Source organism: Medicago sativa, chromosome 1 (assembly GCF_051527215.1).
Source record: "Medicago sativa cultivar Bolivia chromosome 1, Bolivia_mono, whole genome shotgun sequence".
Classification (NCBI taxonomy): Eukaryota; Viridiplantae; Streptophyta; class Magnoliopsida; order Fabales; family Fabaceae; genus Medicago; species Medicago sativa.
The window spans coordinates 5,496,182-5,520,022 of record NC_140749.1 but is presented as its reverse complement, the minus strand read 5'-3'; the positions used below and the strand labels follow the sequence as shown (position 1 = coordinate 5,520,022).

At 34.3% G+C, this 23,841-nt stretch overlaps 3 protein-coding genes across 3 annotated transcripts; all 3 read right to left on the bottom strand.

The window, feature by feature from the left end:
- Positions 1–328: 328 nt before the first annotated feature.
- LOC146952003 (Protein phosphatase 2C family protein) lies at positions 329–7,219 on the bottom strand. The gene is made up of 10 exons (XM_085757520.1): positions 7,034–7,219; positions 6,301–6,676; positions 5,563–5,734; positions 3,172–3,325; positions 3,019–3,082; positions 2,282–2,389; positions 1,800–1,925; positions 1,356–1,591; positions 1,072–1,271; positions 329–980 (listed from the first exon to the last, which is right to left on the bottom strand). Exons 2-10 carry the CDS (start codon positions 6,499–6,501, stop codon positions 952–954), a joined length of 1,290 nt encoding a protein of 429 aa, XP_085613646.1. The 5' UTR covers positions 6,502–6,676; positions 7,034–7,219; the 3' UTR covers positions 329–951.
- Positions 7,220–14,805: 7,586 nt separating this feature from the next.
- Positions 14,806–16,144, bottom strand: LOC146952002 (uncharacterized). Its single transcript, XM_085757532.1, has one exon. The coding sequence runs from the start codon at positions 16,060–16,062 to the stop codon at positions 14,896–14,898; it is 1,167 nt and encodes a 388-aa protein (XP_085613658.1). The 5' UTR covers positions 16,063–16,144; the 3' UTR covers positions 14,806–14,895.
- Positions 16,145–18,551: 2,407 nt separating this feature from the next.
- On the bottom strand, positions 18,552–22,197 carry ORC2 (origin recognition complex second largest subunit 2). The gene is made up of 6 exons (XM_085757383.1): positions 21,909–22,197; positions 21,715–21,821; positions 20,570–20,702; positions 20,138–20,414; positions 19,033–19,257; positions 18,552–18,951 (listed from the first exon to the last, which is right to left on the bottom strand). Exons 1-6 carry the CDS (start codon positions 22,059–22,061, stop codon positions 18,755–18,757), a joined length of 1,092 nt encoding a protein of 363 aa, XP_085613509.1. The 5' UTR covers positions 22,062–22,197; the 3' UTR covers positions 18,552–18,754.
- Between the last annotated feature and the right edge of the window lie 1,644 nt (positions 22,198–23,841).

The window sequence follows — 23,841 nt, the reverse complement described above, 5'->3', positions numbered from 1 at the left end:
TGGTCTATATTGTAGACTACATACATCATTTATTAAATGAATCTAAAAAGTAGAAATTTGCTTATAATAGTGACCGGAGAGAGTATGTACATAAAGGAATTAAGTGTGCTTAAGATTTTTTTAGGAAATACTTTGACATTAATTCTGTTCATTTCGAATTAGGATAGTTTTGAATTTTAGATTTCAAAGCTATTTCAATTTAATTTTTTTCTAATTTAATTTTTTTTTACTCATGTTTATTTACTTTTTTGAGACAATATTGAAATCCCTTCATTTTTTTTTTTTTTGAAAGACCCTTCATTTTCTTTTATTTAGACATACAAAGTTCAAAAAGTCGTCTTGTAACTCAAGAGACAGTGGTCAAATTTCATTTGGAACGGTTATAAAATTGTCATTACTATTATTACAAAAAAGGCTCTCATGAGCAACAACAAAGCTACAAGACCCAATCTTCATATGGCCAAAGGAATTATCCGAATCAGATGCTAAAAGAATAAATCATTCAAAAAGGTACACACAGCTATCCTACAGTATAATTGATCTATGAATGGAGTACTAATTAAACTCCCTATATCACATTACAATTGTGGAAGATCACTTTCATTAAAGGTCTATATAAATGTGATTCCAAATGACCCATATACAATGAACTGATCCCAGAAAAAGAAATATGTAAAAAAGAATGAATAAACTCCCACTTCCTGTTGTGAACTGCCACTTATAACTCAACCTTTCACAAAACTTGGGTGGTTGCCATTACACTTCCATGTAAGAATTTTTCTAACAAACTGCTTTTGGTTTTCATTATGTATTTTCATGAGGCATTCCAAATTAGATCCATAAAGCTCCTGTGATGATAGAAGGGAGTCATTGTTGCTACGCTAGGAGGTTTGAACTTCCAGTCGAATGAACAATTTTGATCGCTCTCAAAATACAAATATACATGAGAGCTCATTCGTCACTTCCGCTGCTAAGTCTATCTGAAATGAAAAGACCAAGATAGTGGATTAGATTATGGACACATATTTCAAGGAAGATTGACAGAAATGAAGAGGAGTCGTAAAAAAATACCTAATGATCTTTTCCCTTCCATGGCTTCTTTCTTCTCCTGGCAACTAAAGCAAAGGAAAGGTCCATCCCAGGGGCGCACTTTTTGAGGGTTTTCTGCACCCTCATGTACTGAAATACCCTCTCCGGGTTTTATTTCTACTTGACATACTGCACATATGAACAACTTGAACATGTTGCATAGTGGATATTTTGTTTCTAACCTGCATTTTAAACAAGCATTCTATTGTCAAGAGAAAAACTAGGGTAAGCTGCTAACTTTGACAACAGATATTACAAAATTAAACCTCTCTGAAAGCATAGCAGAGCCTTCCTCGTACAGCTCCACTACCACATCTGGCTCCATGTATTCTTTGTCAATATAAGATGATGATTCCGAAGACTTTTTACGAAACATGGCCTTGAGCATTCCTTTTACTGGCTTCTTTTGATGTGGTACAGGAGCAGGTGGCTTCTCCTGAGGTAATATATCGACAACAATACAGGTTGTATCATCTCTAAGTCCCTTTGCTTGTAAAGCTTCCTGAAGACATTAAGTGAAGTGAGAATAAAAGAAAGAAATGCGCAATTCATAGTTTCATACCACTATATGACAACGTCATCAGGAGAAACAAATGCAAACAAGGTATATCTTATGATGTTGAAATCGGAAATTACTATTATACCCAACATCAAAACAGTCCCACAAAAAAAAATTATAAAATGATTCAAAAGATGACCATTTATCTCACTTTTACAATCTGTGGTGCAGCAGCCTCTGCTGACATGCCACGACAACAATCAAGGGCCACTTCTGCAGGTAAAGCATCCCAAACACCATCACTGCAGATAACAAGCCGGCCTCCAGCGGTAGACAGCTGAATTAAAAGAAATAAATTAAATTCTTCATTCAAAAAAATGCACACAAAGATTTCTTGGAAGCAGACAACAATTTCATAACCCCTCAAGAATTCAATCATTTGATCCTCAAAGTTTCTGAAACAATGCGGTTAGCAGAAACGCTTGCTAAGAAGAAACTATACATGCACGTAAAAGACAAAACAGCGGTGAAAACATGTGTAGGATTAATTTTTTGTATGCCTGTGTAGGATTAAACAAAAGAGAAAAGAAATATACAGAATAAGTAACCTTGAGAGCAAACGGGGTGCAAATGGAAAGTAAAGTATTAACATAAGCCAAACACTGTCCTGTGTGTAAGATTGAGTTGACTAACCTTCACTTGTTTTACATATGGTACAGGGACAACAAATTCACCAATATCCATATCTCCAATAGACCGTGAAAGACACAAGCCACCGGGCCAACATCTCAAAGGACCAACCTGCAAAAATTCTTAATCTAGTCAGCCAGTTATATTAGTAATATTAACTCAAATGCAAAAATCTTCTAAAGAGAGTATTGGTAAAATGAGGAGTGCTATGGACACTCTTTCTAACACTCACTCTCGTATTGAGTGAAACCCGTGTGAATCCCTCACTTTGGAAATGGCTCCCACATAAAGTGGTGAGACCCACATGAGTTTCACCCAATAAAAGAGTGAGTGTTAGAGAGTGTTAGAAAGAGTGTTCCTAGCATTTCTCTTGGTAAAATACATAGGGGAGATAGTTACCTATCATCTAAAGATTCTAAACAAGAGTTTCCAAGAAAGGTTGTAAAATGTTTTAAAGAGATGCAATGAGTACTATATTCTTAATTTTATATGGCCTAGTAATCAACAAGACGCCCGCCTCTCAGTTTACCACAGTACGGTTCACATTACTCTCTTCATCTCTGATTATGTGGTTTAACAGGGCAAACATTGGGTACCAAAAATTAAAGTATTACTGGATGCATCAGACATATGAACAAGCTGTCCTCTTCTCTTTATCTTTGGAAGAGAGTGGGGTGTTTAAGCTTGTTATGGAACAAAAACATATGAGTTAAAAAGGATAAAACTAAAAGAAAATGTACCTCTGCACCTCCCCCTGTATTTAAACGACCAACCTCACCGCCGCTAGAAGTGATACGAACCCTCCTGATGAAAATGAAAAAGGGTGATGCCATTAATAACGAAACAATTCCAAACAGTTGCTCAACAAAAATAAAAAATGATCTACAACTTACTCTTCTTCATTTGTTTCTAGCCTATGATCTGCTGACAAGTAATAAATCCCTCCTTCAGAAGATTCTAGTACGCAGCGGGAATCGCCGACTGATGCAACTGTTACAACCCATCCTTCTATAATCACAAAGGTGACAGTTGTTCCTGATTTTTGTCCTGTAATGACAAAATATAGAAATTAAAAAACATTAATTGAGAAGTATAAAAACTATCAATCACAGCTCAGTCACACCATCTTAATAACTTCCATCACTAGTTAATGTGATCTTAATAATTTGGCAAGTAACTAGATATGGAATGGATATGAATACTGCAGAATATTATTGAATGCCTGCGGTTATAACTTCCAGCAGTGCAATTATTCAAATGAAGCAAGTTACAAACTGATAAAATTAAAAACACAGCAACTATTACAAGTACTCTAGGAATTAGAGAGCCTAGTCTCTCCCAATCAACGGCAAATGACAACCAGATGCCTTTACATGAGATATCCTTATTCTATTTAAAAACACAACACGCTAACAAATGCATATGGAACTACTTATTTGGGCCTACGCCTGACATATACTTGTCTAATAGGCGGTCTACTAACATAGGGGGCGTTTGTTTCATGGTTACAAATTGAGTTCCCAGGAATCTAAGATGGGAATTATTTATTCCCATGTTTGGTAGACATGCACACAAAAATATTCCAAGGAATGAATTATTCCCAGCAATATTTTTTACACTATACTGCATTGTTTTTATTCCCAACAAATCCCGGCGGTTAACATCCTTTGTGTTTGGAAAGACCATTTCTACCCTCGTAAAACCGCAATATACCCACGTTTTCTTTGGTTATATATCCACTACCTTTATATAGCAATTTACGTGCCACCCAGAATTTATTTCTTCTCTGCACTGATTTTGCCATGGAAAAAGATCATACAACTTTTAATATTTGTTTTTTCGATTGGATGTTAGTAGGCAATGCACTTTTATTGGAACAATAAATGTCATATTGTTTTTTTCTTACAAAAGTCATATTATTTTGATTGCATCAATAAAAGAAAACATAGATGAATTGATGTATGAAATAAAACTCTCAAATATACTGGTTTAGATTCTTTTTGATGAATTACATGTTTAGATTGTTCATTGATATGAATAGTAATAATTTGAAGTAATAGAGAAAACCAAAGACACGTCTCTTTTACCAAATATGATACGAGGGTATTTTGATAATTATATATATTTTTTAAAAATAATTCCCAGGAATTCAAATTATCAACCAAACATATTTTTTGAACATTCCTTGGAATAAAGTCCACACCTTTTATTCCTGGGAAAAGGTTAATCCTGGGAATAATTTTGGTAACCACGAAACAAACGCCCCCATAATGTTCCTTCATCAACCATACAATACTCTAATATGCCAACTACTAGCATGTGGTTTTAAAATGTGGTTGCAATGGCGTTGTGGGTATAGTTGTTTGATGCGGACTAATGTGGTTCTCATATCAAGTAAGATGCAACAGTGGCAGCTGCTTTATATGATAAGATGTAACCGCATTGCCTGATGTAGTCCACAACTTAAATCATGTGCTAACTATACGGTCCATATGAGTAAACAAATGTTAGTATTGTGTGGGAGGTGGAGATCAAACCCTCTCTCCTTATCACTCCCCCCACCCCAACCACCAAGCAAACAGTACATCTCCTACGTGCCTACAAGCTTTAATCAAGGAAGTGTCGAACACTCAAACTACATAAACTGCTTCCAAACCTGACAGGAATTTTTAAGATTTAACTTCTGTTAAGAAAAATGACTTTCTTGATAAATTTGTATAGTCGAGCCAAAAGCAATGTCGCATTGTTAAAGCTAGTTAGCACTGATGCCTTAACAGGCAAGACTCGTGTCCAGAGTCTAAAATAGGCAAAGAAGCTCAGCCTAAGCTGTTCAATTCCAGTACCCAATCCTAACAAATATGGTTATATATAAAAAAATGCCCTGCTTTGAAAAGGAGTTCCCTCATCTATTATCATTTACAATCAAACCATAACCATTAAAAATCAAAAATATAATAGCAAGAGGAATATTGTGATAGCTTTGCTCTCAAAAGGATCTAGGGTCAAATCTTCAGGGATTTTAGAAATACAAAAGATTATACCAAGGTTTCAAAATATAGTGAGCACTGAACAAATTATCTGCAACCCTTTTTTCTCTCTATTATTTAACATCCATAATTACTCTGAGAAGCTCCGGGTGATAGATGAAAATAAAAATAAAAATATTTACAAATGCTTTGTGTGATATACCCATTAAGGTTGCCACTGCTGCACATTAATTTGCTTCTTATACAAATAATTAAGAGACAACAGAGCAAACACTAAAAGAAAGAAATTATCCATACCTTTCTCTGCAAAATCTTTATCAGTTTTCACAAATCCAGCAACCAAAGCTCTAGGCAACGCTGCTAACCACTCATCTCTGTTAAGATCCGGAGGAATTGCACTGACAACATTATTTAGAAGATTCTCCTTAGAATAAATAGCAGCAGCAGATCCATTGTGTCCATCAAATAGCTGTAAGTAAAACTTCCACATGAGAAAATGAAACCAGGGAAAAACACACAAAAACTATGAAAAATAACAACAATGCATTCAGTGCATAAATGGCTAAAAACTTTCTTGTCATCCAACTGAGAGGAGTGCAAATAAACAAAACCATAACAATTGGGGAACAGTTCACACTTCACATCAATAGAGTCATAAATTCAAAATCTCTGTGTATTGTCAATAAATCTATCAAAAGTAACAACTCCGCAAGATGAAATCAACAGCATTTACCATCCTTGCAATGATACCTAATCTCGTTTTTTTCTCTCGTTCATCAAGTCAAGCCATAAAATAGAATGGTAATAATAACCAGTTCAGATAAATTTTCCAAACAATGATCGTGTAATTACCACAAGCATTTTAAACAATAATTGCTAGTATAAATCAAATTTAGCTTCTCCATCTCAATATTTATGAATATCTCAGGTTTAAATTCTCTATAAAGATTTAAACCAATCTGAACGTGTGCAAAGCACATGAAATTGAAACCTGCAATAACAAAATCAGTAATTGAATATGGAAAAGCACCATACCCCATAAACAGAATATGTATAGACCCCATCACCAACCATCCTCTGACAATCAGACTTTAACAAGGCGAAATCCTCTCCTTTCTTACTTTGTCCAGCTTGACCATGAACAATCTCAGGTTTCTCAATTTTCTCGCTCATCAACTCCCGCTTCAATAGAACCGAAAGAGGTACCGTTTGATGGTGTTCACTCCTCACAGACATTGTTCTTTCCCCTCCTAAAAAATACTCAAATTCTCGATACCAACAACTAGACTCAACCAGCGACAATGCGCGCTTCTTTCTTTAATCTGCAGTTATATGCTATCACAATCAAATCCAGAATAACCTCAAGCGACAGAGTTCAAATCAATCCAAAGCCACAGAGTTCAAATTCCACCTGGACAGGTAAAATGATCATTAGTGTCACCGTTATTAATAATAATGATGATAATCAAATCCTGATTAACGAAACAAAACAAACACGCATTAATTAATTATTATTTAATTAAGAAAAATTGAAATCTTAATCATGATTTTGTTTTTGTTCATTTTTTCATGGAGGATCAATGTATCCATAATAAAGATCGAAATATAGAGAAAACGATTGGAATGAATACATTGAAAGACGTTGATGGATTGAGAAAACGAAAGCGAGAAAAACGGTAATGGTCGAGGTGAAAACGACGATAAAAAAAAACAGAGAGAGAGAGAGAGAGAGAGATTTGAAAATGGAGAATGGAGAAAGAGGTGTTACGAGGAAGAAGAAGAAGAAAACGGTGTCGTTTAGATGATCAGGCGCGAAAATGAAGAAATGAGAAGATGATGAATTGGAATGTGTGTGATCCAAAAACGACGCGGATCCCAGCGTTTTGCAAATATTCTTCTTCCATTGTTATTGTTATTGTTGTTGAAGGAGAGAATGTGAAAATGAAAGTTAAATGAAAATTATGAACACGCAAAAACTATACTTATGTAATGACGTGGCTAAAACGATTCGTTTTCATTTAGTTTTTTTATTTTATTATTTTAATTTAACGGCTCGGCGCTGCTGCGAGCCATTTCTGAGCCAGGCCGGGTAATTTCACTGTTTTTCACTTCTATTCACTTGCGGCGCTCCTTCAAGCCTTATGCTTTGTTTGGATTAAAAGAGTAAGTTGAAGGAAGGAAATAAGAGATAAAATTGTTAACCGATGCTTTAAAGGAACTCTTTAGCATTTTCCTTAAAAGTGAGTGAGTGGAAGTGAGATTATTTTTTAGTTGTTTGGTTTGATTGAAAGTAGAAAAAAAAAATAAGGAGTGAATATGTTTTTTCGTCCTTCAAAGCCATTTTCGACAAACTGAAGTGGGACAAAAATGAGCAGGGGTTGCGACAAGGTGATCACTTGTCTCCTTATATTTTCATTTTATGTGTAGAAGGCTTATCAACGTTTATTAAACAAGTTGAACGACGAGGAGACTTACATGGCATAAGAATTTGTATTGATGCACCTGTCATTTCTCACCTTTTATTTGCTGATGATTGTTTTCTCTTTTTCAAGGTTGAAGAGCGAGAAGCGTGAGTGATGAAAAATATTTTAGAAACTTATGAGGTTGAATCTAGCCAGGCCTTCAGTTTGCCAAAGTCTGAAGTTTATTATAGTACCCGCGTGGAATCTCCTCTAAAAGATTTCATCACTAACACTTTAGGTGTTCAGGTTGTTATGGGAACATGAAAGTATCTCGGCCTCCCTTCTATGGTAGGACGCAAAATCAATAGTTGGAGTAGCAAATGTTTGTCTAAAACAAAAAGAGAGATAATGACAAAATCGATACTACAATCCATCCATTCTTATATTATGAGTATATATCTCCTCCTTAACAAATTGATTGATGGGATTGAAAAAATGATAAATGCTTTTTGGTGGAAACATGGTGGTTCTATGAGAAAACGTATGCATTGGTTGTCTTGGAAGAGATTGATTGTTCATAAAAACTCATGGTGGTATGGGATTCAATGACCTTGTTTCTTTTGATGTGGCGATGCTTGGTAAACATGGGTGAAAATTTCAAACGGATGTTGACAGCCTTGTAACTAGATTGTTTAAAGCTCGTTATTTTCCTAACAATGATTTTTTAGGGTCAAGGTTGGGAAGTAACCCCAGTTATGTGTGGAGAAGCATTTTTAGTGCTAAAATGGTTGTAAAAAGAGGTGCAAGATGGCGCATAGGTACAAGAGATAACATCCCTCTGTTTGGTGCACCATGGCTTAAAGATGGATTGTCTTTTGCATATGACAATCCCATCTTTGCGCCATTAGCCCATGCTAAAGTGAAAGACATTATTGACCAGCAACACAAGGTATGGATGCTCCTTTAATTTATAATTTGTTTGATCAAATATGGCACAACTGATTCTAAATACAATGCTACAACCTCTGGTTACTGAAGATAAGTTAATATTGAAAGCATAAAAGAATGGTATGTATTCGGTGTGTAGTGCCTATATAACTTGTGTTACTGAAATCGCAAATAATTTTCATCTACATTTACTAGGCCGATGGCAACTTAGTTGGAGATTAAAAGTCCCTCCAAAGATTAAGAATCTTGTTTGATGAGTTAATCAGAGTTGTTTTCCTATTATAGCTCGCTTAAGCAATAGAGGTATGCATTGTCCTATTGATTGTGTGCTCTGTGATAGCAATTATGAAGATAATATCCATGTTCTTTTAGGATGTCCTATTGTTATGCATATATGGCGTGAGGTTAACCTTTGGGACAAGATTTACCATGCGCTTAGGCAAAATTATAACATGGACGCGATGGTATTTACTATGTTGTCTACACTCAACCCATCTCAAAGTGCTCTTTTTGCTACAATTATGTGGAGCCTTTGGAATAGAAGGAACTAAATGGAATAGAAGGATCTAAAAGTTATGGCAATAGAATGTTGAGACGAATGCTCAAGTTTTGACTAGGGTGACGACTCTCCTAGAGGACTGGAGGTCTGCGCAACTCATCAGATAAGCAGGTGGCACAATTCCAGCTGTATCTCATCATGAGCCAAGCCGACAAGATATGATCCGATGGGAAAACCAACAAGAGATAGATACAAATGCAATATTGATGCCTCCCTCAACTCCTCTCTTAACCGAGTCGGTATTGGAATGTGTATCTGAGATGATGCAGGTTATTTTGTTCTTGCGAGAACTGGTTGGTTCTCTCCTCTATGTGATGTTACGATAAGAGAATCAGTTGGGTTACACGTGGCGCTGCAATGGGTATCAAACCTCTGATTTGATAATGTAGACTTTGTATTAGATTCACAATAGGTTATGGATTCTTTTCATACAAGGGTAGATGATGATAGTGAACTTGGATGTATGATTACTGCATGTAAACAGTTATTTCAGGATAGTTTTCAAAACTCTCATGTCGAGTTTAATAGGAAACAAACTAATGGGGTCGCTCACGAATTAACGAGGATAACCCCATCTGATCCTGGCTCAACATTTATGATGATGTGCCGTTATAAATTTGGCATCTTTTAGCTAATGAAATGAATTGATTCGCTTCCTTAAAAAATAAGCATCCTAAAAACTCAAAAAGCACAATTTACTAAAACAATACATGCAAAATAAAAATAATATGTACTCAAGAAATAGAATTTTATTGTTGACGTGACCTTATAGACAAAAGCATTGAAAACCGATTCATGAATAAGAACATTAAAAAATATATGTTCACTGTATAATATGAACAACAACCGTATTTCGTCCTCTCGACGACAACATCAAAGTTTGAAAGAAAATATGAATTGTTAGCAAGTTGGAAGTAAGAATATCGCGATAAAGGTGAAAACAGCGGATTTAATAGGTATCGTGGAATACAATTAACATAAAGCTAGGGATCATGAAGATGATCACGGTATGCATGAGTATTGCTTACTGGTATACAATGGCCTAATTGTGTATGATCCACTTGTGTTCACGCAAACGAGTGTTGATGATGGTTCCTAAATCATATGTCTTGATCGGCATGAGCACAACTTTTGCAACTCGGTGCATATCAAGGATTGTTTATTCGATCAATCTACTTTGATATGTCGAAGGCTGATGTTGGAGGAGGAGCGGCACAGGTTGAAGGATGGTAAGTTCCTTGAATTATTGTATTGACTTCAGTTCCATTTTGTTTTATGTATAAATTCCATTGGTTTAAGTTGATTTTAAGTAAATTTTAAAACATTTGTATAGACTTGAATATTCGAGACATATATGATTAAGTCATATTTCCAAAGTATTTGGTAGTTTGATCATATATGTTAGCAACTTTATTTGGTTGTTTGATTAAACTAAAAAGATTACAAAAATGTACAATATTAAGGGTTAGAATTTATAATTTTTTTAACTTATATATTTATACTATATATAACTAGCGAAAAGATTGTCACTCATGTGTCCATCTTTCTGCTCTTTTACTGCGTTAACGTTTGAAAATTACAAACAATATTTTTTTATGAAATTTTGATTTTTATTAAAAGTATAAATATAAATGTTTGTTGCTTTCAAATTATAAGAAACCAAACTAACTGTATTTGTTTATTTCAATGACACCAACAATATAAAAAAAAAATCTAAATTTTTAGTTATTAGTTGGTTTGTGGTGTTTGTTTATGGTTGATAGACCCCTTTGGAAGAAAAATCAATGAAGGAATTAACCAATAAGGCTTGTGAGTTTGGTGTTAAAGATTTGTTAAACCAAATTCTTCCACTCTTGATGCAACCTAATTTGGAAAATCATGAGTAGTGGTGACCCTTGGCATGGATGAGAGGGACATCGTCCAGGGAACCTTTTTAGTAGATAATAATAGGTATATTATGTATACATATTTGGAGGATCGTTATTTTCTAATAGTATATGTAAATAGTTTTTTTTTTAAGGAAATATATGTAAATAGTTAAAGAGGTATCAAATTTTGTTTTAATGCTAACAAAGTACCCCAAGAGTTTACACAAGTATATTTTATTTTTACATACGTGTGCAAAAAAGTTAAAGAAGGAAAAAGAGGAAAATATATAAGTATAGTTGAAGAGAAATAAGATATCAAGAAATATATTATGTTCAAAGTGGTAATTGAAAGAATTATGATTTGTCCAGACAAATGAAATCTTACAAAATTTATGTGATTATAAATGATAAAAATCTCGGTTATTTGATATATAATAGATATATAATTTATAAATCTAACGAGGGTTTGAATTTACAATCACTTTACATTTTTAACTAACAAATATAATATTCATTATCACCTGAGATGTATGACTCTATGATTCATGTTTAAAACATGAAGAATCAGGAAGAATGAATTCAAAATTCATGCATGTATATGGTTGGTGGTGTTCATGATTGATATGCATGGAGTAAGTTGGTGTTTTTTTTTTTTTGTCATGTTATTGGTATGAAGTTTCCGCCTCCGTTTAGGAGTGACTAATCTCCGAAGAACCTGTGAGACACACAAGGTGGATTCTCCTCTCTCAGTTTCTTGCACATGCACAAGTCAGGGATTAAACCCTGACCACCTGCTTAAGAGGCCTAAGTCACTTTCCGCTTGAATCAATCTATTGTTGGTGGTGTTTTCTATGACAGATATACATGACTCTAAGAATAATATTTAATATATACGAACGAGAGAAAATCAATATGTATATTTATCTAATATACAAAACTTATTTTTTTATTTAAATTTATTGATATATTATTTGTATTTTCGTCATTCCGTAGCACTTAAATTTTTAAACCAAACGTAAAATTTTCAATTTTATATTAAGCTCAAAATTAATTATCGATCAAAAGTATTCAAATTTGATCTTGAATAATTGCATTACTTTATTTTATTTTATTTTATTTTTACAATATTACTTGATATGTTTTACTAACCTCCAGATTGAATTTCTGACAACTAGAATTTTTTTCTTTGAAAAGTTGAGGGATAAAAAAAACTTAATCAAATAAACTATTTGAAATATCAATAGTCTAATCTTCATCCAAAAGTAGTGGAACGAGCTCAAAGGAGATCAGAATCACTATTTTTCTTCCAAAAACTTTTTGTCAACGAAAAAAACCTAATCCTTTGAAATCAATTTAAAGACCCGGAATTATCGCCTCCATTTACAAGTAATCAATGGAACCAATCAACCAAAGGAAGTGCCATTCTCATCCGTGCGCGTGATTATCACTGCCCATGTGATTGATCAAATCAAAGGAAAACATATGAAATGAAGGTGGTCAATGCCTAAAGCTTAGACCATCTACAATGGTTAAACAACATTTTTTTGTTTAAACATCCACTTTTTCACTTCCCAACACTCCACATCATTTTCTCTCTCTTCCACCTAAACATTAAACAAACATTCACAAATAACCATCTCCAATGGTTAAACAACATTAAACAATCTACCCCACCAACACTCTACCCCACCACTTTTTTAATTCATATTCTTATTTAATTTTATTATTTAATTTTATATTTTTATATTTTTAATTACATAAAAATAAAAATATCAATTATAATTAAATTAAAATAATATACACTTAACGATTATAATTAAACAAAATTTATTTAAATATTTAATTATTTTCTTAATTTGAAATGCAATACAAGAAACTAAGCACGCGGCACACAAATAACTTAAAATGCTAAACAATAAACTAAGCACACAACACACAAATAACGTAATTAGTACGATACAAATTATCTTCAATTCCTAAACATTCCAAACTTTGCCCATATGTGCTTTACTAGATCTGCTTGCAATTGATGATGAACATTTGAATCACGCAACTCGGATCTAGCACGTACATGATTTGCAAAAGCGGGTAACACCTCGGTCGAGTATGGTGGTGGTTGCGGTGTACTAGATCCACTTTCCTCAGATTGCTCAAAATCGGTCCAGCGTTGAGAATATGTATCCCGTTCATCCTCAACAATCATATTATGTAATATGATGCATGTCCTCATGATGATACCTAAATCGCCTATGTCCCACAAGCGAGCTGGTTCACGGATGATTTTAAATCGAGCTTGAAGAACTCCAAATGCACGTTCGATGTCCTTCCGATATGCCTCTTGATATTTTGCAAATAACTTATCGGGTTCACTTTGAGGAAGTCTAATGGATTTGACAAAAGTTGGATAAGAAGGGTAGATACCGTCAGCTAGATAGTATGTCATATTATAGGGACGTTGATTCACGAAGAAACTCACACTTGGAGCCTTTCCCTGTTCCACATTATCAAACACTGGCGACCGATCTAGAACGTTTATATCGTTCAACGTTCCCGGACATCCAAAAAAGGCATGCCAGATCCATAGATCATGAGATGCAACTGCTTCAAGAATGACTGTGGTGGTTCCCTTATCCCCCCTAGTAAATTGACCTTCCCATGCTTTAGGACAATTTTTCCACTCCCAGTGCATGCAGTCAATACTCCCGATCATCCCTGGGAACCCCCGCATTTCACTAACATGTAGTATTCTTTGCAGATCATCTTCGGTTGGTACTCTCAGGTACTCTTGCTCGTACAATCGTATGATTCCTTGACAGAATCTACGTAAGCACTCCAATGCTGTAGAACCTCCAATTTTGATATATTCATCGATCGCATCTGCTGCCACACCATATGCTAACATTCGCATTGCTGTGGTACATTTTGCTAAGGGAGATATACCTTCTTTATAGGCTGCATCAAATCGTTGGGTGAAGTAGTCATCACTACTTGAAAGGTCCTCAACGATTCGAAGGAAAACATGTTTTTGCATCCTGTACCGACGACGAAACATTGCATCGTCATATGTAGGCTCATTGGCAAAGTAGTCCTCACTTAGTCTTTCGTTTGCCGCTGCATGATCTCTATTGATATATTTTCTTCTACGAGATGCATTCTTTTCCTTTTCCTCTGCATTTTTTCGACGCTGAATAAATTGGTTGACCATAAAAGTGTCTTCATTATAACGGTTTTGTGTGTAGGCTTCCATATCATCAAAAGGATCCATTGATAGTTTTTTTGAAAGATTGGAAGTGGAATGAGATTTGTGATATAGGAAGTAGATATGAATGAGATTTGTGATATAGGAAGTAGATTGAGATTTGTGATATAGGAAGTAGATATGAATGAGATTTGTGATATTGGAAGTAGATTGAGATTTGTGATATAGGAAGTAGATATGAATGAGATTTGTGATATTGGAAGTAGGTATGAGTCTCTATATATAAGCATATTGTGTGGATGACATTCTCACGAATAGTAGGTGAAATAGTTAGTGAGATTTGTGTGGTGGATATATTAAAGCAAACAGTGTGGATAATTATTAAAGCAAACATTGAGATAGTATGGGAAATAAAGTCACGGATAATTATTACAGTAGGGACTAGACAACACTGACAATTTTTAAAGCAAACAGTGTGGACTAGACAACACTGATAATTATTAAAGAAAACATTGAGGACTACACAACACTGATAATTATTAAAGCATACATTGGGGACTAGACTAGACAACACTAATAATTATTAAAGCACACACTCGGGACTAGACAACAATGACAATTTTGACCGAATACAAACAAATTTTTCCAACAAATTCAAAACAGCTGTCGCTTCAACATTTCCAACAAATTTTTCTTTTCGTCATCGAGATGCTCTTCGTCTCTTAACTTTAGATACATTTCCATTCTCTTTAGTTGGTTTTTCTCCTTCTTCACCAAGGTTAACTCTTTCATTTGTTCAATCTCAGTCTCCCTGATTTGTTTGAATTGAACCCACTCTTTTGCCACCTCCTCCACGCCACCGTCCTTGCTTTTCTTTTTAGCCTTTTTTTTAGCTGCCTCCCTACCCATTGGACGAGCAGTAGATCCTACAGAGTTTGAGCCAGATGCATCACCGTCGTGAGATCTCTTAGATCCACTACTTCCTGAGCCAATATTTCCTCCTACTTGACTCAGATAACGTGGTTGATCACGGAGAGCTTGCCATTCTTCCATCAAAATAAATTTATTAGTCCCTCCACATGCATATAATTCCTGCGCTTTTCTCAAAACATCATTTTCCGACCAACCGCTTCCTTGCAAACGCTTAGCGCTTTCATAAGCACCAATCCATTTATTTATTTTGCTGCTCATATAATTAAAACGGTTTCGGCATGCAATATGATCGCGTGGTTCATCAAATGAGCAATACTCATTACAAGAATCAGCAACAAGATTCCAAAATGTTGAACCTCTCTGATTTTTGCCAACAATACTGTCTGTTCCATATTTAATCCACGCACTGATTAACACCAAATTTTGTTGCGTGGTCCATCCTGGTTGCTGGCTTTTCTTGCTCTTAGGAGTTGAATCTTCTGGATCAGGAGTGACTTGATTAGCAGCTGCCATGCCACCAGGAGTTATTTGTGTTGAAAATCCTGGAAATTCAGGTGCACCAACACTCTGAACATTTTCAGTCCCCATTGGCATATAACCAAACGAGGGTCTTTGAGATGAAAATCCCGGGGGTGTTTGAGATGAATATCCCATCATAGATCCATATGGAGTATAGTTTTGAGCAGAGGATGACGGGTTCATATATTGAGTATAGTTTTGAGCAGAGGATGTCGGGTTGAAACTTGATGGAAAACCATAGTTAGGCATGTTTTGAGGAGGATGGTTGAAAAATTGATGATTTTGATTTTGAAAATTGTTGGGATTTTGGTAGCCATGTGGGTAACTAGAAGAATTCTGGTTGTTGAAATTGTTATTATTGTTCTCCATTTCACTACAAAAATAGATAACAACTTCACTAATTTTGCTAATTGAAAGATAATAATAAGACTAATATAGTGAAAAACTTGGTTTTTTTTTCTGTGTCCAAATCAAATAAACCAAGTCTCTATTTATAGAGAAAAAAAAATCATGAATTTTGGTATTTTTTTTTATTTTTTTAAATTAATTTTGGACGAAATAATTGAGGTGAAAGTATTAAAATGATAAGAATCCGGACAGCCAATAAAAAACTGCCACGTGTCCATTGTTATCCGTTGGAGATTCTCTCTCTTCTCCCTCCCTGCTGTCACGCGCCTATGTATGCGCGTGTAGCACACGCGCCGGATTGAAGCAATTAAAGCTGGACGCGTGTCCGTCGCTGGCAGGAGAAAAGTTGTTTATTCTGCTAAACAATTTTTCGGTTTCAACCAAACTTAAACAACCATTGGACTGATTTTTTTGGTTTATTTTGGCTTTCAACAATAATTAAACAACCATTGCATATGGTCTTATGCAAATGCAATGTTTCTTTTTCTCTATTTCATTTGTGATTTTCACGTAAATCTAGATTTTTTTCCTTCTTGATTTTTTCATGGGTCATGTTAACCAGTGCGCCCCCGGGACACTGGTTAAGGAAGCCAAAAGTGGAAATTTTAAGTTAAAAAGAACACTTTTTAAGCTTTTAATGCAATGACAGCATTTCAATACAAGATACTACTATATTTAACTCCTTAACCAGTGTCCCAGGGGCACTGGTTAACATTTCCCTTTTTTCATTTGTGTAGTGTTGAGTTGTTTGTCGTCTTATGCGGTATTGTGTTGTTCGTCCTCTTATGCGGGGTGGTTTGATTGCCGTTTTGTTGCGATATTCATTTGATTCATAATCTCCTATTTAATTAATGATTTGAGCGTCAATATTGCATATCCGATGCATAAGTATTTCAGCTACTTTAATTTTATCATATTATTTGTATGTGTTTCGTTGTTGTATATTATTAATTTGGTAAGGACAATGCATAATATATGTAAGATATGAGGTTCAAACTCCGGACACCACAAAAAAATTTGGATGCAGTGAATTTATTCACAGATCCGTCATTTATGTTTTTAATGACGTTGAATAGTTACTACATCGATTTAAATGAATAAACATCGTTGTTGTAAAAAAAAATCATGTGATGTTTAACATGATTATGTCGTATGACCAAATCTTTGTATACAACTTTTTGAGCATCATCATAGTATATTGGACTAAGTATGATTAATTTCATCTATGAAAAATATACTCCCTCCTTTTTAAAATGAGTGTCGTTTTAGCCAAAAAAAATTGTTTTAAAATGAATGTCACTTTACATTTCCAATGCAATAATAATTTTTCTTTTCAATTGTACCCTTCAATTAATACTATGTTACACTACTTCCAAAGTATTATTTTTTCTTTAATGAAAAACAAATCAATAGTTGATTAGGATAATTTGGTAAAATTGCTATGACATTTGACGCGACACTCATTTTGAAACGGAGGGAGTAGATTGGATTCGATGGAAAGCAAAGTCATGATTGCATGCAGGCGCGTGAAGGCTAAAAAAAATGAATCGGATTCATTGGAGCAAGTCATGAAAACATGTTCTTAAAGAGTCAACTATGGATGCAAATAATCATTAATCAGTTATTATCAGGTAGTACAAGTGTACAACACTTATATTTATCTATACAAGTGTCATTTTCCACTTTTCCTTAATCAACCTAGAGAAAATTAACCTATCAAAAACCATGGCTAATTTTTCATGGCTCAAGCTCAATGTCTTTTCATATAATGGCTTTAAGCTTAAGCCTCATTTATATGAAGAGTAGACCCCAATAATATGATATTATTCTTTGTATTATTATTAATATTAATTCTTTTAGGCGTATTAGATGCTCAACCAACTAGTCAAGCCAGACAACATAAAGTTTTGCATGTTTTTGCAAGCTGTAAACATTCATTCTTATGATATGAAGTGAGTGTGGTCTTCAAATATTAATCTTTCAAATACGCGTATTCCAGTACAGCACAACTCACATCACCCCATTACTTGCGCTTATACTAAATATTATTCAAACTAGTACAATCTAGTTTACTTATACTTGTATCCACGAAAAACAATGTAGTGATTATTATGTTCCATTGAATATCATTGGTGTGACTTTGTCAAAAACAATTCTAAATTATTAATTAATGATACAACATACAGTCATACACCCATGTTATGTGATTTGGATTGAAAAACACATGGTTTCTATTCTCCTGACATAATGGTCCATCTCATCAGGTTGAGAAGGGGACATGTCTCTTTTATTTCTTCTTAATATGTGATACTCATATTTGATGCTTTATTATCATAGCAGAGTGTTATACAATCCCATGTAAGCAATCCGAAAGACGTAGCAGCTGGTTCATTTGCACCTTTAAGGAATCAGAAATGGTCAAAACATTTTCTCAGAGCAACAACAAAAACTGATCTAAATGACTGTAATTTCCTTCATAAAACATGCCTGAAAATACAAATATTTTAAGTCTCCTGATCTAAATGAGATTCAGATAATTTGAATTCCATTCAATATATGATGCCTGTCATACAATTTTGGAAAGTGACTGTATGAACTAATTTGTTTGTCCCCATACAATTTCATTGGAATCATAAATTTATAATCCTCACTACTAACTGATCTCAAGTAGAACTTTCTGAAGTGCTTCGGTTGTAAGAGGGATGTGCAAGCAATCTTGACCATCGGAATGCCTCTTGGTTTTGACCAGCTCATGGTCTTTAAATTCTGTCAAATGAGAATTCAGGGTAACCTGGCTGCTAACAAGGAAACGTTCACGGCAGACTGAGTAGAGGTCACTGATCGGCATTCCTGGGAGGGAAAAATACAGTTAGGACACCTATATATGAAAAGAACAGCATATGAGATCCAAGTAAAATGATAAAAACTTGCCTTCATCAGGATTGGAAATTTGATATTCAGCAAGAACTTTGAATACACTCTGGGCATTGGGTGTCAAACTTTGCAAAACTATTGCAGCTGTTTTGACACTTTGGCTGGCACTGCCGTGTGCAAGAATCAGAGGATAAAACATGCCTTCAATCTTATATGGGGCAAATGTAGGAACATGATGCCAGCACCAATTGAACTGCGTGTGAGCCATATTCTTGTCCCAAACTGCCAACAGAAGATGTAACTGTTAAGCAACTAGAAGAGGCAGCAGAAAATCCTTTATATAGTCGCATATACTTCATTTTTCTCCCTACTGCAACAAGAGTCATTTCTCTACTCCTAAATAGATTAAATGATGCCATTATATTCTATCAACACTAAGTCTTGGACAGGAGCAACCATTTAGATCCTAGTCATTTTTAATAGTTTTGCTTTTTTTTTTTTAATCGTCTTATACATCTGATTGTGCAGGTTATTTTTCATTTGATCAATTCTTATTTTTTGGTCTTTTACTCACTTGACCAAACTATCTTACAGATGTCACTCTACCACTTTTGCTCAATATGTGCCGCTCCTAATTTCTCTAATACGATCAGTTTTAATCTTGTTCATTTCTTTCCTACAAACGACTATAAAGCGGAAGGGTAAATAAATAATAGTAGCGATTTTAAGTCTCAAGAACAAGAAAAGTTTTGGTTCTTCAACTTTCTAAAAGGGTGATGCCAGTAAGTCCTATTGTCTGGTTAAACAGATATAAAAACATAGGATCAGATCCTCAGAGCACAAATCAAACAAAAATTTCAATAAAATGTTTCAAAAAGGCTTTATACTTTTGGATTGTGAACTAATAATGAAGTAATTGATTTTATGCAAATTTAATTCTAAACTGCACTATTGAAGCTCCTATTTACAATTCAAATTTAAGACACCCAAAATAAACCTCCAACAGATGATAATAAAACAATTCCAACCTGAAAAAAAATTCAAGCAAACATAACATGAAGACATGCCTAAAGATGATGAAATATGGCAAGACTGACTACACTAACAATTTACAAGGAATATATTCAGCACAAGATAATGTCACAATATTAACTAAACTTACACAGGGGAGCATTAACATGATCAATAGAAGCAACAATGCGAATATGGGTACAAGAAGCCAGTCGAGCAAGATAGTGTTGGGTTTCAGAGTCCCTTAATCCTGGTCCATCAATATTGTGAATGACTACACAAACGAAAGAATCGCTGTCTTCTACTTCCACTTCATACAAAAATGTAAGAAGATCTTCCATAGATTGAGTACTGGATGTCTGCCGGCTGGAAACCTTGCGTTTAGCTTTCACTTGATCACATAGAAGTTCAGTCAAAGCTATCAGAACCTAATATGTTAAAAAGAAAAAAACTTAGAGCATAGCACACTCGGGATCCTTCACTAAGACATTCATCTGTCTCCATTTTTGCCTTAACTTTTCACTACCAAAGAGCTATAATTACATGTTTCTGTGGAATGCAAGATGTTAGGGGCAATACAAACCTGTTTTAAGTTAATGGTCTGAAGATACCCATTAATGACAACTACAGAATATTCAGTCAGTGTCTTTGAAGCAAAGTCTTCAATCAAAGCCTTCTTAGATCCAAAGCCATACATCAGAAGAGCGAAGCCGCATCTGGCTCATTAAAAAAAAGTGAAGGTCACAATATTTCCAACGTAAAACTTAAAAATGCACATCTTAAAGTCACTTTTTAAAAATACAAATCTAATTCAACAAGCTATAATACATTATACAATACTGAAAGAGTATAAATATGTACTTAAAATAGCTTATTTGGACTTATGTCATGATATAAATTGTGTAATATTTTTTGCAAGGGTATACATAAATAGTTTATGATTTATAATTTATTTTAACAAACTCCCAGATAGCTTATGAAGACTGCTTACATAGCACATACTTCATACTTCGGTTCACCTTTGATTTCATTTTCCATCCATTTCAAATCCTATGTTTATCATGGCAATAGTTAGAATAGCAAGTCCGGTTCTAAAGTAAGAAGATAAAGGCACCAGAACATAACGATTAGTCATGAAGTTCAGCCAATTATGCCTACGTCAATGATAGCAAAGTGGCTATTGCACTTTTTATTATGCAAAGAATTAGGGTTACAAAGTACAGAGCTTTATTTAAATACTACTGTCCATCTCAACTTTATCAACTTGCAACGCTAGAGGGTCTGCCCAATTATAAGCGAATATGAGTTATACTCAATTGAAACATGTATAACGAACAAACATTTAAGTGCATAAGACAAAACTTTTTGGTATGTTAAACAAACACTGCATCTTTGGTTCCACTTTTGGAGGAGTCAAAATTGATTCTAGAGATGTAGAATTGATTTTGACATATTTGGTTGATTTAAAGAAGAATTGATTTCGCTTGCAGAATTGATTTTGGAGGTGTAGAATTGATTTTGACATGTTTGGTTAATTTTTCAATTTTACATCAATACATCCAAACATAAATCACATTACATTCAACTCACTTTTACCCAGAATCAATTTTACAAAATCAATTTACGTTACCGCATAACCAAACACACACATAACATACTTCTCACTCCAAACACACTCTAGATACATACACTATTATTTGAATGATAAGAATGAAAAGAGAGTGATACCTTAGGGAGAGAAGCCATTCAGGATACATAGCAGCATACGAATCGATTAAAAGCCCAATTTCCTTTTCATGTTTAGGTTGAATATGCAATGAGGCTTCTCTAAGTTCCTAATCACATACAAAATCAAAAACTAAGTATAAGCAGAAATTCAATAGAATAAAAAAGTTCATTTTCATTCATCAATTGATACTTACCTGTTCATCAACAACATCGATATCAGTAATCTTGTGTTTGGATTTCTTCACGGAAGATGTTAATTCCTTTGCTAGAAAATAGTTTCTTGAGAATTCTAAATCCTCTTCTTCTTCTTCTTCTTCTTCTTCTTCCCAATTCTCGTTGTCATTCATCTTTCGAAAATGGAAAGAGCGGCGGTTAGGGTTATGAGGGTAGTGTTGTAAATTTTCGCCACTGACAACGATGCTCCGGCAAGGGTGCGGTTGCGGATTTAGAGAGGTGAGGTTACTGTGGGTGATTTTCCCGCCATTTTAACTTCGGGTTGATTTAGGATAACCCGCGTAATAAATCAATCGGGTCGGAGGGTATAGGTATGGCCCAATAATTCTAACAGTGAGCTGGTTATCATTTCATTTTTTTTTGGCCGGGTTCGAACCCGGACCTTACATATTTTATGCATTGTTCATACCAACTGAGCTAAGCTCACGAGGATTAATTATCATTTCATAAAGTTGAAGGATAATTAACTATTGATTTTCCACAATCAACTTGAGGATAATGCTCTTTACTCTTTAGTCACCTAGTAATTGCTCACAGACATCAAAAAATACCTCAAAGCGTAATTAGCTATTATTGATTTAGAAAGTGATGTGAATTGTAGTTAATTATTGATGACGGTATTTTCAATAGATTGAGGTACATGTGAATAATTTTTAGATGTCTAAAGAGTGAAGAGCATTATCCTCAAGTTGATTGTGAAAAATTTACCATAGACCCAACAATTATCTCTTACAAAACTATAAAAAAAATATCAATTTTCAATATTTTCAACTTTCTTGAAGTTGTATATAGTTATGGTGAATTAAGACAAGTTACTAAAAAATTATTTTGTCATGATTCATCTAGAGCTAACCTGTAAATTAAATAGTGTAATGGTAGGTTTAAAAGGCTTCACTTAATTATTTAGGGTGTTTTTGGTTGTGAGAAGAAAATTAGAAGAGAGAAAGAGGTGAGAGAGAGTAAGGGAAGAGAGAAAGAGGTGAGAAATAGAGTAGATTTGAGGTATTGTTTAGTATAAGTGAGAGGGAAGAGAAATAGAGAAGAGAGAAGTGTTGATTATTTTTGAAAGTACAAGAATGTCCTTGAAAAAAAATCCTCTCATCAAATTATTTTATTTTTATTCAATTAATTAATTGAAATACCTCAATTATTAAACTGAATTTATTTTATTTTTACTTAATTTTAATTTAATCAATAAAATAATTAATAATTTAATAATATTAATTAAATAAACCCAAGAAAGAAAGAAAAGAGACACATAATATAATAGGTACAAGAGAAGGGGAGCTGCATCACAAATTAAATGGCAGAATGGTAAAAATAAGAAAACCAGCAATTTCCCATGACTTTCTTCGCTGTCCTGGAAAGAAGCAAAAAGGTGGTAGGACCCACCAATATTTGATCTCTCTTCTCAATTTCTATTGTGTTCCAAACTAAAGAAATGCCTATTTCTCTTCAACCTCTCTCGTCCCTAACTCTCTCTTTCCTTTTTCTCTTCAACCAAACATAGTGATGAATCCTTCAGCAAACTTTAAAAGGAGTCAAAGATCTACTACCTTAGTTCCTTTTTAATTGTCACTATTTGATATTGACATAGTGATGAATCCTTCAGCAAACTTTAAAAGGAGCCAAAGATCTACTACCTTAGTTCCTTTTTAATTGTCACTATTTGATATTGGGAAATGTTAACCAGTGCCCCCGGGGCACTGGTTAAGGAATCAAATGTAGAAAGTTTAGCATTGGAACTTGTGTTGTCAACTCATCAAAAACTTAAAAAGTGTTATTTTTACTTTGAAATTTCCTCTTTTAGTTTCCTTAACCAGTGCTCCGGGGGCACTGGTTAACAAGACTCTTTGATATTTTACACAAACCAAAACAATCAATAAATGTTAC

Bases quoted from the DNA above. Each gene is read 5' to 3' on its own strand.
- LOC146952003 (XM_085757520.1), bottom strand. From the start codon at position 6,501: ATGTCTGTGAGGAGTGAACACCATCAAACGGTACCTCTTTCGGTTCTA. The intron at 2,390-3,018 runs GTACATTTTCTT...GAATTTTTGCAG, and splicing joins ATACAGGGGGAGGTGCAGAG to GTTGGTCCTTTGAGATGTTG. The intron at 1,926-2,281 runs GTTAGTCAACTC...CTTTTAATTCAG, and splicing joins CATATGTAAAACAAGTGAAG to CTGTCTACCGCTGGAGGCCG.
- LOC146952002 (XM_085757532.1), bottom strand. From the start codon at position 16,062: ATGGAGAACAATAATAACAATTTCAACAACCAGAATTCTTCTAGTTAC.
- ORC2 (XM_085757383.1), bottom strand. From the start codon at position 22,061: ATGAATGACAACGAGAATTGGGAAGAAGAAGAAGAAGAAGAAGAAGAA. The intron at 21,822-21,908 runs GTAAGTATCAAT...GTATGTGATTAG, and splicing joins TCGATGTTGTTGATGAACAG to GAACTTAGAGAAGCCTCATT. The intron at 20,415-20,569 runs GTTTGTATTGCC...TTAACATATTAG, and splicing joins AGACCATTAACTTAAAACAG to GTTCTGATAGCTTTGACTGA.